Here is a 13,984-nt window from a genome sequence, read left to right as displayed (position 1 = left end):
AAAAAATTCTTACATCCCTCCCAAAATTCAATCACCTGATCAGATGAGACAATTTCCATGAAAATTCATCCATAACTTTTTAAATAACCCTGGTGACAAACAAACATAACCAGAGGTAAATATGACTGTTAACATACGCACTCGACTCACTGGAAGAAATAAAAACAGGACGTCACCATGTTTACACCTTTTATTGCTTTGCACCGGTCGACCACGACACAAAAGGTCTCCATTCCAGCGGACAGCAGGACGCAGTCATGACGCTTCACTGGTGTTACGTCTGTACATGTGCACGGTTATTAAGTGACGCGGTTGTGATGACGACGGAGGCTTCAAACTCCTCCCCGTTGTTGCTGATGATGCTGTTTATCCACCTATTAAAATGAATGCATCCTATCTGAGATGGATGATGTAAAAAAATAAAAGGGTCAAAATAAACAATATTATTATGAAATTAGAAGTATTTAGTCGCTGGATGCTGACTTCACGGTAACTATAACACTCACTTTTCATGTCACATGGTCCATATTTGAAGAGCAACAACCGTTTATGAATGACTCAATTTCAAATCAATATTGTTTTTTTTAAGAAAACATGTTTCCTCATAAATAGCGACTACAGACAGTAGAACACAAACAGAAAATGTAAAAACAACACGAGTCACGTGGTTTGAGTCGGCGGCTCCTCGGGCTTCACAGACATTAAGACGAACAGAAGCCTCAGCTGAGCCGCGGACTCGTTAAAGGAGACACGTTCTGCTCATATTCGGGTTCATCGTTTTAACTTGGGTTATTAGTTGAAAAGGTTCACAAGCTCTTAATGTTCAGTAAACACATCAGTTTTCTCAGACTGTCACATTCCTGCAGCTCCTCTGCTCAGCCTCTGTCTGAAAACACTCCTGTCTCTTTAAGGCCCCTCCCTCCCGATGAAGCCCAGTCGGCTCTGATTGGCCAGCTAACGGATATTTACGAATCTACTGTACAACCAATCACCGTAGAGGAAAAAGCAGAACATGTCTATTTTAAATCTGATAAAGTGATGATGGTCTGTCTTTGGCGTTTGTGTGCCACCGTGTGTGTGTGTGTGTGTGTGTGTGTGTGTGTGTGTGTGTGTGTATACATGTGTTCTAACACTTATATGAGACTTGCACATTTAAAATCTTCAACAAGGCACGTAAGCTATAGTTCATATCGTCACTGCAGCTACACACAGACGGACACACACGTCGTTTCACAAAGTTATTCTCTGCCTGAATAAAAACTCAGGTTGTCAGTCCCATACATGGGAACACTTATTGCTTAAAACGGGACCGCACGTAGCAAAATAAGAACAACTTCATAGAATATAATTATTTTTTTCTTCTTGCATAAAATGGATTTGCGACGCTAAGACATTTACCGACTCACCTCGACACCACACGTACAGTACACTTATTCACTGACATTTAAAACAGACGGTATAAAAAAAAACAGGTGCAACTATCTCGAGTCACAAATATATACTGTAGTTTTTAAATCCTGCACCTTCACTATGTGTTTTTAATGATTTACAGCATGTATTAAAATAGTCGTGGTACCAGCAGATGGCAGGAGAACGAGTGGACAGTTAATTATTAATTATCGCCGCCTGGTGACCGAAACACGAGCGAAGTGACCGACGTCAGAAAAATCCTTCAGAGATTCCTGAGTTGTTTTTGTTTTTTGTGTTTTTAAAACCGACATTTGAACAACAGCTCGACAGAAACGTCTCCGGTTAAGAAACTATACTGGCAAAGTGCTTTACTGTACAGTACAGACTTTATATGGCCTCAGAAGTAGGTTTACTATAACGGTACAAATGAAAAAACACACATATATATATACATATATATATATATATATATATATATGTATATATATATATATAATAAGGATATTTTCTTATAACAGCACACATAATAAGAACAGTGACGTTTACGGAGAGAAAAACGACAGACTCGACTTTTGAGCAGCGATAACAACACAGAGTTTTCCCTCTGGAGGAAGGTGGATGCAGTAGTCATGGTAACAGAATCTATAGCTGCTTTCAGACATGAACGGAAGTCTGGACATTTTCCGGACCGTGTTCTGCCAGCACCCTGGTGAAATTACTGGAAAAATGTCCGAGGGAGCCCATGTGTGAGAGACTACGGCGGGACCGGAGCGTGTCGATGACTGTAAACGAAAAACGCGGCTTTTCCGCGGAGGAATTATCGCCGTGCGCTGCCTCCTCCTACGAGTCCGACTCCCAAAATCTCCGGGAGAAGACGCAATTTCGCGGACGTTATTCCGCGGTTCACCGCTGAAAGCAGCTCGTGTGAACGTACCTCTGCTTTTGGTTGGCGTCATTTCTTGTGCCAGGCCAATTTATAAAATAGAATAATCATCGTCGTCGTCATCATCTGTCACCGACGGTACCTGAATGGCTTTGGAGTTTCGAAGCTGGGGCAGCTCAGCGGATTTTTGTTTGTTTGTTTTTTGAATTGGACATAAAAAATAACACGTAAACAAATAAAAACACAGGGCGACTCGTAGCGTGTGTGTGAGTCGCAGAGAACCAGACGTGTACAGTACAGTGACCAGCTAAAACGAGGACAGTAACATTTGAAATTCTAAAATAAACAAAGGGGGGGGGGGGGGGGTGTAGAAGTAAAAAATCGAATCCGCTCGGTCCAACGCTCCCACACCGCCGAGGCCCCTTCCTTTGGCATCTGTGGATAAATCGGGTGAGGAGAGAGAGAGAGGGAGAGAGAGAGAGAGAGAGAGAGAGAGAGAGAGGGAGTTCCTAAACAGTGAGTGTCGGTGGGCAGTGACGGCAGAACTCCTTCACTCCGTTCGGAGACGTGTGCTCTATAGTTGTGTCGCGGCAGCTTTTTGAACATGTGCTGCTCACTCACAGTCTTCGGGGGGGGGTCGAGGGAGGAGGAGGAGGAGGAGGAGGAGGAGGAGCTCGCCCGCTGCCCCTGAAGGTTTGGAGCTGTGCAGGCAGGTTGTGCTGCCCCGAGTTCGAAAGGCCCCTCGATTCCCACTGAGATGGCGCCCGTCACTGGGGGGTGGAGGAGGGAGGGAGGGTCTCTCCCCTTCGTCACAGGAAGGTCTCGGCGGCGTCGGAGCCTCGTCCTCTTCCTCCGGGGACGTCCGGGCTCACGTCCACCCTAACGCAGGCCACCTTCTCCTGGCTGGGGCGAAGAGACAGAGACGTGTGATCAGTGCTTCGGATGCCGCTGCAGCGTGTGATGATTCAGTTAATCGATTAGTAATCGGCTACTGAATTAACTGCCAACTACTGTTGTAACTACTACTGCGTCAGTAAACTGAATATCTTCAGTGTGAGGACAAAACAAAACATCAACTGGGGTTTTGGGGAAACACGGCTGATATTTTTCACCATTTTATGGACCGAACAGCTGATGGCTTGATGGAGGAAATAATCCACAGATTAATCGTTAGCCCTAATTCACTCCATCACCAATACTCTTAGATTTTCTAAAGTATGACTTAGCTTACGTGAGGACCGCGCTCTTAGTTGTGACAATCATCGATACAAATGTGAAACTAGTGCTGGTTCAGATTTTGTTCAACTTTCCAAAAGTTACAAAAAACTTTTCTTTTCCACGGGCGAGAGCCCCTGTGCGGTTAATCCCGCCCCCAGAGGCCCTGACCCATAGGTGGTAAAAAGGGCTAAAAACTATACTTACTCAGACCAAGAGCTCAGAGTCGGGACTACATGCCAAAATGCAAACACAAAGAAAAAAGGCAGACAAAAAACACAAGCACAGAAATCAGACAATGGAACAAAATTAGAAACAAAAATCAAACCAAAGAACTGAGAAAGGAAAAGTGAAATGTCCTGTGTCATGTCGTTAGTTGGTTGCCTTCACGTTATTAGTAAGTCACGCAAGAAAACGAATATTTCACCACAACCCATTCACCCTAAGAAACACAACAAAAACACCCAACAACAACAACAACAACAACAACAACAACAACACCGAGCCGGGTGTTTTGGTCGGTTAGCAGCGGACTTGACAGTCGTGGCCGTGCGCCGACTGTCTGGGTGTCAGTGAGGCGGGTTAGGACTCAGCCCTGCTACCTCGTCTTCCACTGGCAGGCTGTGGGCCACTAGTCCTATTCTGTACGATCTGTTCAGGGTGGACATAACAACACACAGCTGACGACCAGGGGCAGAGGCAGCGGCTCGCACACTAAACAACATGGAGGCGGCGGCAGCTGGTCGGGTCAGTTCTTATCTTCTGCGTCACATCAGGAAGTGAAATCTCGGATATTTAGTGTAGCAGATACAGAAAACGCACGTTAAGCAACGATAGAAAGTTTTCTATTTAGCTGCCTCGTGGACTTTGGAGATTGTACAATTGGAAATAGAATATTTGTTTTTCGTTCTGAAGCTGCGTGTCAGAGCGTCGGGGCTCTTATGACGCTCACCTCCCTGACAGCGACTTCAGTGGGACGTCGAGTTGGTTCGAGCTTTCAAAGTTGACCTTCAGTCTCAGCTCCTCTTCGTCATGCAGCCTGGACTCGGCCTCCTGGGTGGAAAAAAAATACAAATACATTATCAATATCTACCTGTTTGCCTTTTTTTTAAAATATATGATTTATGTTTATGTTGAGTCTGATACATTAGTCAGAAGTTTACCCTCCTCCTCCTTGCCTGGTTCAGAAGAACCAAAGTTGCTACAGCAGTTTTTAATATCACACATATAAGAGTCAATTTCCGTGTTTATGCTTGTTTAGTTCAGTTTAGAAAGTTTCAAAGTTGACGTGAGGTCACGGCAGCAAAGAAATAAAACATTCATGAAAAGGCTGCGACAAAAACGAAACTGTACTCTTCAATTATTAATCTGACCCGTGATTGCAATTTAAACAACGAGGAAGATACATCGTTAAATGATTATTTACCAGTTTTTCCCGGGCTTTCTTCTTCTTGTCGTCCTCCTTCTTCTTCTTGCTCTCTGGCATCAGGTCGTCGAGCCAGCTCAGCTCCCTATTGGTGAAGAACAAGTCGAGCAGCTTCCGCACAAACACCAGCGCCAGAACCTGGAGACGGTTATCACACATTTCAAATCAACAACAACAAAAAAAGAATCACAAAAATGATTTCATGGTGTTAATTTGACAAAGCATGATCATTTTAAATTATGAAAACTGATATGGTGAAAGCGATTAAAGGATGAAATATTTTTTAATTCTGATTGTAATAAGGCAAAAAGTTAAACCTTTCAGAACAAAATTATTTTCCTTTACATAAAATGTTTGAGTAGAGCCCGACCATATTATCGGTTGGCCAATTACATTGGCCGATAGAGGGTTGAGGACCTAGTCTTTTCTAACCACGATTCGAGCTGTGAATCAACGTGCTTTGCGAGTTTATGAAAGAATATGATGTGATCTGTTCTCAGCTGATCGTCTCGTCTTCGAGAATACGATACGTTCAGTACTACTCGGTCCTAGTTTGGGATAAAACCGACTCTCGATACCGAGTTTTCTGAGCCGCATCGCCCGTCGATCAGACCCGCTGTGCTTCTGTTGCCTTTCACGTCTCATGTCGTGGTCGTGAAGCGGCGAGTAGCCGCCGTTTACCATCATGGGGAACACGACGGCGGCTGCGGTCGCCTTGATGACCCACAGCAGCACCAGACAGGTGAGCTGCACCAGCGTGAAGACGTGGACCTTCCACAGCGGCACGTAGCGGAGGTAGATGAGATCGGGCTGGTGCTTGGCGGGCATGCCGAACAGCTTGATCCTGTCGAAGAACTGCGGAGAGAAAACGAGAGGACAGAGATAAGAAATGCAAATGAAGTAAGGGGGGAAAACCCGATACACTATTCAGAGGCTGGAACACATTCAACAAAAAGCTTCAGAGGACGCTGAATCACGATCAAAGGTTTGGAACTACAGGGGCCAAAAAACGTATCTACGCTAACAGCTCGTGACTGCTCTTCTGTTCAGAAGCGAAGGGTTTATAATCTTCAAAGACGAGGAGGAGGAGGAGGAGGAGAGTCATACTTGAATTCCTTTGAGGGACGAGACGCCCATGTAGAGAAAGACTCCGTACAGCACCGGCATGGGAATGAACTGTAAAAGAGTCAAGCGACAGGGGACAACAACAGAATTCATTATTCAGATAACGGTACAAACAAAAAGGGGGGAAACTAACCAGCAGGATATTTTTATTGTGAAGTAGAGCAGAAAAACATGTGAACATATTGGATAAATAATATAAACAAGAGACAAAAGTCCAGGAGGGGGCCGTCTTTTCTCCCCCGCCATCTCACCTTGAGCACCGACGTCATGAAGACGGAGCAGCCCATGAGGACAAAGATCATGAACCCGGTGACGCGCTGCTCCCGGATGCCCAGGAACTTGGGCTGCTCGCCGGGGGCGGAGCAGCCGGACTCCACCTTCAGGCTGTTGACGTGCGAGATGGAGAGGACGGTGGCCGCCACGAACCACGGCAGGCCCATGATGGAGCACACGCCCAGCATCACCGCCACCACCAGCAGGTCCAGGTGGTAGCCGCAGCCTTTCTGTGGGACGCAACACGGGGCAGACGAGGTGACAGTTGTTGAGAAAGGAGGAGCGAGCGCCTTACAGAACGTTAATACTTGGAACTGTCGAGGTGGGTTGAGTTTAAGTAAAATTGTAGAAGTCTGAGGAGTAGAAATGTGTAATTTCTGTGAGATGAAAACGGCACAAGGAGAGACAGACTCATATTTCAGGGTGACAGAAAAGGGAGAAAGAGAAGTGGCAAGAGATGAGCGAGGATTAGACAGGTGGAGAGGAAACAAAATGGAGGCAGCACAAGGTTAAAAGAAAATGTAGAAAATCAAGAGGTGAACAGAGAGAGTTCATGAGTTCAAATGACATTTTTATGTTTATGAACAATCAATATCTACAATATAGTTTAACATTTTAAGGATAAAACCAGTTTCCAATAAGTCAATTCAAAATACCATTTTCGCATCTTTTTAATAATAGATAATAGTTATCTCATGATCCTGTTGCTCTGATTCATCTTCAGATGCTGCGCGGCGACAGTTTGCACGACGATGTGAAGGAGTCGAATCTATCCGCGGGTCAGAGTCCGACCTTGAGTTTGTGCTCCTTGCGGTTGATGATGACGGCGGTGATCTGCTGGTCCATGAAGATGAGGATGGTGCAGAGCATCGCGGGGAGTGCTGCCACCAGCAGCGTCCACCAGGGGTTCTCTCCCAACGGGTCCATCAGCCAGCCGCGGTTCTTTGACGTCGGCTGCGCCGGGGGGGGGGGGGGGGGCATGCGGACGAGTAGACATTGAGGATATAGAATTATGTTTGATTTAAAGACAGAAAGACAAACTGGAATATTCCTCTCACCTCAAAGCGATCGGGAACGTTGAGTTTAGGAGACGGGATCCCCATCAGGTAGTCCACCAGCACCATGATCATTATGGTTATGAACACGGCGAAGTCGCTGATGGTGGAACGCACCTACAAAAAAACACGAGGTCGATTTATTCACAGATTCGCTCCCAGCGTAGAATTCATCGCATCCCAATAATAATTACACTTGTGTGTCAAAGCTACAGACGAAACCAACACCCGCCTACACAGAACACAGAGTGATGACAGAGAGGCTCGCGCTGTGTGTGTGTGTGTGTGTGTGTGTGTGTGTGTGTGTGTGTGTGTGTGTGGGCGGCCGGCCGCAACTGGATCTTTTCTTCCCGTGCTCGACGGTGATCCTGCAAAACTAATGACTGACGCAGTGTAAAAATTTACATAGAGAGAGAGGATTTGATCTGGAACCTACAAACACTTGTATATAAAGAAACATAGGAAAAAAAACAGCAGATTCAAATGTTAATTTGTTGATATCAGAGATGCTTCTTCCTCCTGTGTGTTTTAATGTTACTGATTAAAAGTCTGTTTATATTTTATGTGTGGTTCATGTGTGTGCATGTATATGTATTTATGGATTGCACTGTATAGGTGTGTATACATCCGCAGGCATATATAAACCTACGTATATACATTTTATATTTAAAAAAAAATTATGTTAATGTTGGAAATGAAATTATCTATCTTAAAATAGAAATAAAAAAACTTTACTGTCCTCTATGTTGTTAAATATCGAGCCCGGAAGGTGACATGGCTGCAAAAAATATATTTATACTAATTATCACGCGCGACTTCCTGAGGTTCATGGTCTCCATTTGTGGTGTTGACAGTGGAAAAAGTCAAAAAAATTTAAAAACATAAATAAAACAACTAAAAGATCTCACCCTGGTGGGGAAATATCTCTCCGTCTTGAACTGCTTGAGGAAGGAGGAGAGGAAGAAGGTGGTGAAGAAGAGGATGATGGACCAGAAGAGAACATCTGGGATGTACGGACCATGGTGACCACAGGCTGGACCCACAAACTCCCCATCGAGCGTTTGACACATCTAGAGGAGGAGGAGGAGGTGGTGAGTTACCGTACAGATGGAAATATTGGCTCATGATCCTTCACGTGAGTGTGAGTGTGGGTGTAATTACAGCCTGTAACACTGGAGGTCACTGTGGGCTCGGCTCACCGAAACGTTGAGGCTGCTCCACGGGATGGAGTCTGCGCTGAACCCCGTCTGATTCCACTTCTGCTCCGTCTCAGTCGAGGCGTTGACCGGTGGAGAGCACTGACACCTGAGGACCAGAGAACGAGACGCTGAGCAAAAGTCTGCGCCCTGGAAAAAAAACGTTATGCTCATTTAAGTTGATTCAAAAAAGAGGCTGCAGCAGTAGAAGTGCTGTACTCACGAATACAGCGTCAGATTGTCCAAGCTGTTGTGCATGTTGATGGGGTAGTGCTCGCCCAGGTGAAACAGCTTCTCCAGAGCCTCGTAGATGAAGATGATGCAGATGAGGGCGGCGAACGCCTCCTCTGTGAACCGGGTGATGTAGCAGACTAAAGAGCTGGCGTCTGTAGCCACCAGGACGAGACACAGGAAGGCCGTCCACAGGCCGATGCTGGTCCGCAGCGACAGGTACGACAGGCCGTAGTCGCTGGGGAAGAAGAAACGCGAGGATGACGGACCGCTTCGTCGTGTCGCGGCAAAAGTAAACTTTGGAACGCACGCTACCTGCAGAACTTGAAGAGGATCTTCTCGAACACCAGCACGGGCCCCGTGCTGCCGAGAATAGTGAGGGGCTGGCCCGCGAAGAGGGAGTACGCCACTCCCGTCATCGACGCCCCGAACAGAGACTCGATGGCGCTCTGGAGACACAGAGGAGAGGGAGGGCGTGAGGGAAACGAGAAACGGAGGAGGAGGAGAGAGAGAGAGAGAGGGAAAGGCTGACAGAGAGAGAAGAGAGAGACGGGTTAAATGACCCAGGACACAGGGTTCAGATTCAACAGACGCTGGGACGGAGCCCGAGGAGCCAGATGAACCCGCTTGAATGTTTCCACTCCGATGACCTGTCCGAAGTCGTGAAGGGCTGGCCTCGCCGCGTTTACTCAGACGCATCACACACACCAGCGCACACACACCCTGCCTGTGCCAACTCTCACGGACGGCAATAAAAAGAGAGACATTCCCTATAGAATAGTCTGCGGCGCGATAATAGATTAGGACAAATATTCGGTGGCCACCAAAAAAACAAAGGAAGTGATGATTAAAGACGTCACAGTGAAAGACGACGTGCACTATTTCACTAAATGACCTGCTTCATTAAAAAAAAGGGATGAAATAAAAGTAGCGTATTGTACTGTATCCGTGTGTGTGTGTGTGTATACAAGCGTGATGTATATGACCAACGTTTTTTCGGACTCACTATGTTGCCTTTGGTCGCCTCCCCCAGCAGACCTCCGAACGTGATGACGGGGGACATGCAGGCGCAGTAGAGGAAGAGGACGGAGGCCAGACACTGCAGACTGAACGAGTCGCGGATGTCGCTCCAGTAGAACGGCGCCTTCCGCTTGACGTCCAGGATCAAACCCCCGAATAGCCTGAAAGGAAAAAAAAGGCAGATTTTAATGTTATGATGGAATTTTTTTCACACAGTGTATCGTTATATGATTCACCACCAAAACCTACACGGCTCTGTGATCTTATCAAATTATTCATACCGAGGAACTGAATCACTTCTTCTCTCTGCTTCTGCCTTTGTTTTTTTACTTTGCCTTTGAAGGATTTCTATTTTTTGAAATCAATTTCTCACCTTGTATATATTTTCTCTCTCTCTCTCTCTCTCTCTCTCTCGCCCTCTGACACCCGTCCAATTGCTCTGCTGTGATTTCTTCTTTCAATTTCTTTTCCCGCACACCTCTGGAAAACATCTATTGCCTGCCTGCACAACCTACCCTGTATTGCTTTTATGTTTTCTGATAGCTTTCTTTACATTAGCCTCCTGCACCTCGTCACACTCCCCCCGTCCCAGAATAGCTCCTCTCATACTGTAGCAGCGGTGGAAAGCAGAGTAAATAATACAGTGCCTCCCGACTGATGTGTTTGTGCGTCTGGCGGATGGTTTCAAATAAACACATTGTCCCCGCTGTGACTCCAGAGACCCAGCGGGAGTTATCCTTAAATGTCAGCATATGAGGTCCAATAGAGATTTTTAATCTGCACATACACACCACAGCATTAAGACTATAATATTTTACATTTAATATTCGAGGAACCGTATAAAAAAAAAAGCTTTCATTTAGGAAAAATGGTGCTGACAGAGTGAGTACCAGCTGTTTGGATTAAACGTGTAATAGAAATGTGTTTGACAATGTTTCATAATTCATCTCATAATCATCCTCATTACTGCCACCACAAATACATCTCTGTGACTAAAGATGATGAGACGATGTCTCCAGTCGCTCAAATGAGATTTTTTTTCCCTGCAGCTCTTGTTGCCACCAGGCGCTTGTCTCGACGTGATCAACATGATTTATTACACACGGCTACTCGAGACTAACGAACTCGCTTTTTAATCATCAAACATTTCCTCGTCGACACAAAGTGATATTTATAAACTTATCGGGACGTTTAATTTAGTAAAAAGATCGTTTTGAAGTTTGCCGCTGTGCCACGAAAGAAATGTGTCCCGACACTCGCCTCCCCGTCCTCTGCAGCTCGGGTCCCGCGTGCGGATCCTCGTCCTTCTCCAGCTCCCCGGCCGGAGACCCCGTCCCGTTGGGCTGCGTCGGAATCTTCCTCTTCAGCTGCAGATCAAAAAAGGGACATTTACATGCATTGTAATTCCTCCTCTGTCATGGTGCTTTAAATCCATCAGGGGGCGCTGTTCGTATGAGTTAAAATGACATGTACAGATATGAACAGACAGAAAAGTTTCTGGGACCAGACTTTGCACCGATATCTTCTAGGCAGATTAATATACATTTGTTGTATGTGGCAATTTAAGTGACTTTCACATTCAAACAAAAAACACTCCTTAGGTTCTCGTGACACAATCTTTGACGGCGAGACTCCGTACCTGAGATGGAACATTCTTGGGGGGTTCGATCCGAATGGTGGGATCCCATTCCCCGGGGGGCAGGACAGTCACCTGATCGAGGAACTCATCTATCCCAGAGAGGAGATCCGTTCGGTCTTTGGCTTTGTACGCCACGTCGTGGAAAATCTACAAAATCAATATTATCAGGTGTTGGGGTAAAAAAAACAACACGTGTGTTGTCAAGATAAAATATCATTAATACTTCGGTGCTCTCACCTCATCCGTCATGAGCGTCGCCATTGATCTGCCGATCTCGTGGTACTGCGGCCCTTTGCCACGAGGACCAAGAAGCAGGAACAGAAACCTTTTGAACGGGAAAACTCAGCCTCAAATTCACCGTGAATAACAGTTACTGTACATACTGTATTCACTGAAACACACAGTGTGGAGTTTTCCGATAAATCAGCGTTCATTGTTTCATACTAAAACGCATTGTGTTTATTCTCGACGTCTGATAAACACTTTTGAATGTATTTCCTTTCTTATAAGACTCTTGCGGAGGTGATTTTTCAAATATTTTGATACGTGCATTGTTAAAACCATCCTGGCGAGTGGTGAGATTTGTTACGTTACAGATTAAAGATATAGAAAAACACATTTGTGGACACACAACCATGGTCACAACCACAGTGAATCCCAACGTTATACTAGTCCCATGCGACAAGAGCTCACAAATGTCTGTTATTAAATATCACATTTTTTGAACAAAAGTCTTGATTCAGTTCCTAACCGTCGTACCTCGTGGGAACGGGCACCTCTGTGAGGCCCGTGATCAGAACCGCGGGCGACAGTCGCACAAAGGCGATGATGGGCTTCTCCAGGAAGTCCACCTCTCCCACCAGCACGTTGGAGGCCTCGGCGCCCGGAGGGATCTTCTTCATGAAGTTCATGTCCACCTGAAACCGAGGGAGCACCGATTGAAATTAAGGGGATCAATAGTAAGACAGATACTAGCAACAAAACGAAAAAGGGAGGAAGTCGTGATACTAGGAGACTTGGGCCACGGGGGAAGGACACGCATGCGATAACAGAGATGAAGAAGTGGGAATGTGAGGGAGTATGGCAGCAGGTCGTTGGCAAGCGGATGACAACAAATGAGATAAAGGAAAGTTAGTAGCTATTTTAAGGACTACATAGTACTGAGCAAAGATTGTCTGTTGTTACGAAACATTTCTTATCATGTTCCATGAATAAATATCTCTAATGTACCAGGCTAAACACAGATCTGAGCACGGCAACATTTTTAATCTCCTGCGCCTTCATCCCCCTTTTGTTCCCTCCGACTCATAAAAAAAACTGCACCGGATTTTTTTTGGCAGTCATAATGTATGGTTTTATAATAACTACTTATGGCGGCCTGACAAAATGGTGGGATGAACGGGCGGCCCTGAGAGGGAGGAATCTTCAAAAGCTGAACCGTCACATAACTACATTTTCTTTCTAAGCTTTTATTTTGACGAGCACGTCTTAGTCCACTAAAGGCGAAGCAGTGACTGAACATGATTCTGAGCCCCGGAGGAGAAAGGGGCTGATGGGTAATGTGTGACGTTGGATTTTGAGGGGCCACTGAAATGTCAGTCAAAGAGAGTCCAGAGAGTGGAGCAAATCAAAACAAAAGATGGACGACTTGGTCGCGGGCCCCTTCCACCATGATGAGACTGTGTCTGTGCTCAGTACCGTGGCTAGGTTACCTTGCTGAAGTCGACACTGCTGCTTTCTCTACTGACCCCTACTTTGGACGGCCTCCTCTCCACCGCCTTACTGCCATCCAGGTTGTTGGGGACGGAGTTCGGAGACACCAGTGGTCCTGGTGGGAGGAGCAGAGAGAGGGGAGGAAGGGGGGGGGACACAAAGATGGTGATGGGACATTGTGTCAGGATTCGGGAGGCAAATGACTGGAAGTGAAAAACCTGTGCGTGTTCGCCAGGAAATGCGACGCGCGATTTTCACTCTACTCAGATTCTTCATTTGAAAGAAACGGAAGACAAACGTTCAGGGTTTCTATCTTGGCAAGGCAATTTCACAGGCGTTCACTCGCTGCACCAACAAACCGTAGCTGATGTTTGTTCTAATGTAATCTTTAATCATTTCAAATAGGAAATTAAATAACTACGTTGAGGATAAACATGAACTTATTCTCCTTAGTTGAAAGGCCTGTTTTTTTAGTGGTTTTTTTAATCTTTGAGTTGCTGCCAACCAGGATATCTCCAATTCATTTCTGATTCAAATATTCCGTCAAATGCAAGTTTTAAATTTGAACGGCATGACAAGCAACTCTGGTGCTGGTTTCGTATATCGTACAGTACCAGGCAGTGAACTGGATTCCGGGCTTGTATCATCCGCTGTAAGACGACTACGTGTCCACGGTGATAACGGAGATAAAACAGGGACGTTCAAGTAGCAAAGTAAACAACAGTTGTTGAATTTGCTGTTTAAAACATTTTTACATTTTTTTGGCTGAAGGTGAAATCCTCTCTTCCACAAACATTA

General features: G+C 45.7%; 1 protein-coding gene across 10 annotated transcripts in view; it reads right to left on the bottom strand.

The window, feature by feature from the left end:
- Positions 1-175: 175 nt before the first annotated feature.
- The window catches only part of LOC118291906 (sodium bicarbonate cotransporter 3-like), a 33,219-nt gene continuing 19,410 nt past the window's right edge, over positions 176-13,984 (bottom strand). For 4 of the 10 annotated variants that reach the window (XM_047330166.1, XM_047330172.1, XM_047330169.1 and 1 more), the window contains 18 exons: positions 13,186-13,301; positions 12,233-12,390; positions 11,711-11,798; positions 11,474-11,620; positions 11,095-11,201; positions 9,821-9,995; positions 9,130-9,263; positions 8,807-9,052; positions 8,587-8,692; positions 8,296-8,457; positions 7,391-7,504; positions 7,125-7,286; positions 6,311-6,562; positions 6,042-6,110; positions 5,616-5,789; positions 4,935-5,072; positions 4,461-4,561; positions 176-3,196 (listed from right to left, as the gene is read on the bottom strand). In XM_047330166.1, coding sequence (XP_047186122.1) covers positions 3,103-3,196; positions 4,461-4,561; positions 4,935-5,072; positions 5,616-5,789; positions 6,042-6,110; positions 6,311-6,562; positions 7,125-7,286; positions 7,391-7,504; positions 8,296-8,457; positions 8,587-8,692; positions 8,807-9,052; positions 9,130-9,263; positions 9,821-9,995; positions 11,095-11,201; positions 11,474-11,620; positions 11,711-11,798; positions 12,233-12,390; positions 13,186-13,301 — 2,543 coding nt within the window. In that variant the 3' untranslated portion in view covers positions 176-3,102. Of the gene's footprint in view, positions 3,197-3,715; positions 3,741-4,110; positions 4,160-4,460; positions 4,562-4,934; positions 5,073-5,615; positions 5,790-6,041; positions 6,111-6,310; positions 6,563-7,124; positions 7,287-7,390; positions 7,505-8,295; positions 8,458-8,548; positions 8,693-8,806; positions 9,053-9,129; positions 9,264-9,820; positions 9,996-11,094; positions 11,202-11,473; positions 11,621-11,710; positions 11,799-12,232; positions 12,391-13,185; positions 13,302-13,984 lie in introns of those variants that run through there. The other 6 variants (XM_047330168.1, XM_047330173.1, XM_047330167.1 and 3 more) reach the window with 5 other exon arrangements.

Source organism: Scophthalmus maximus, chromosome 22, assembly GCF_022379125.1.
Source record: "Scophthalmus maximus strain ysfricsl-2021 chromosome 22, ASM2237912v1, whole genome shotgun sequence".
Taxonomy (NCBI): Eukaryota; Metazoa; Chordata; class Actinopteri; order Pleuronectiformes; family Scophthalmidae; genus Scophthalmus; species Scophthalmus maximus.
This window is presented reverse-complemented; position numbering and strand designations above follow the sequence as displayed.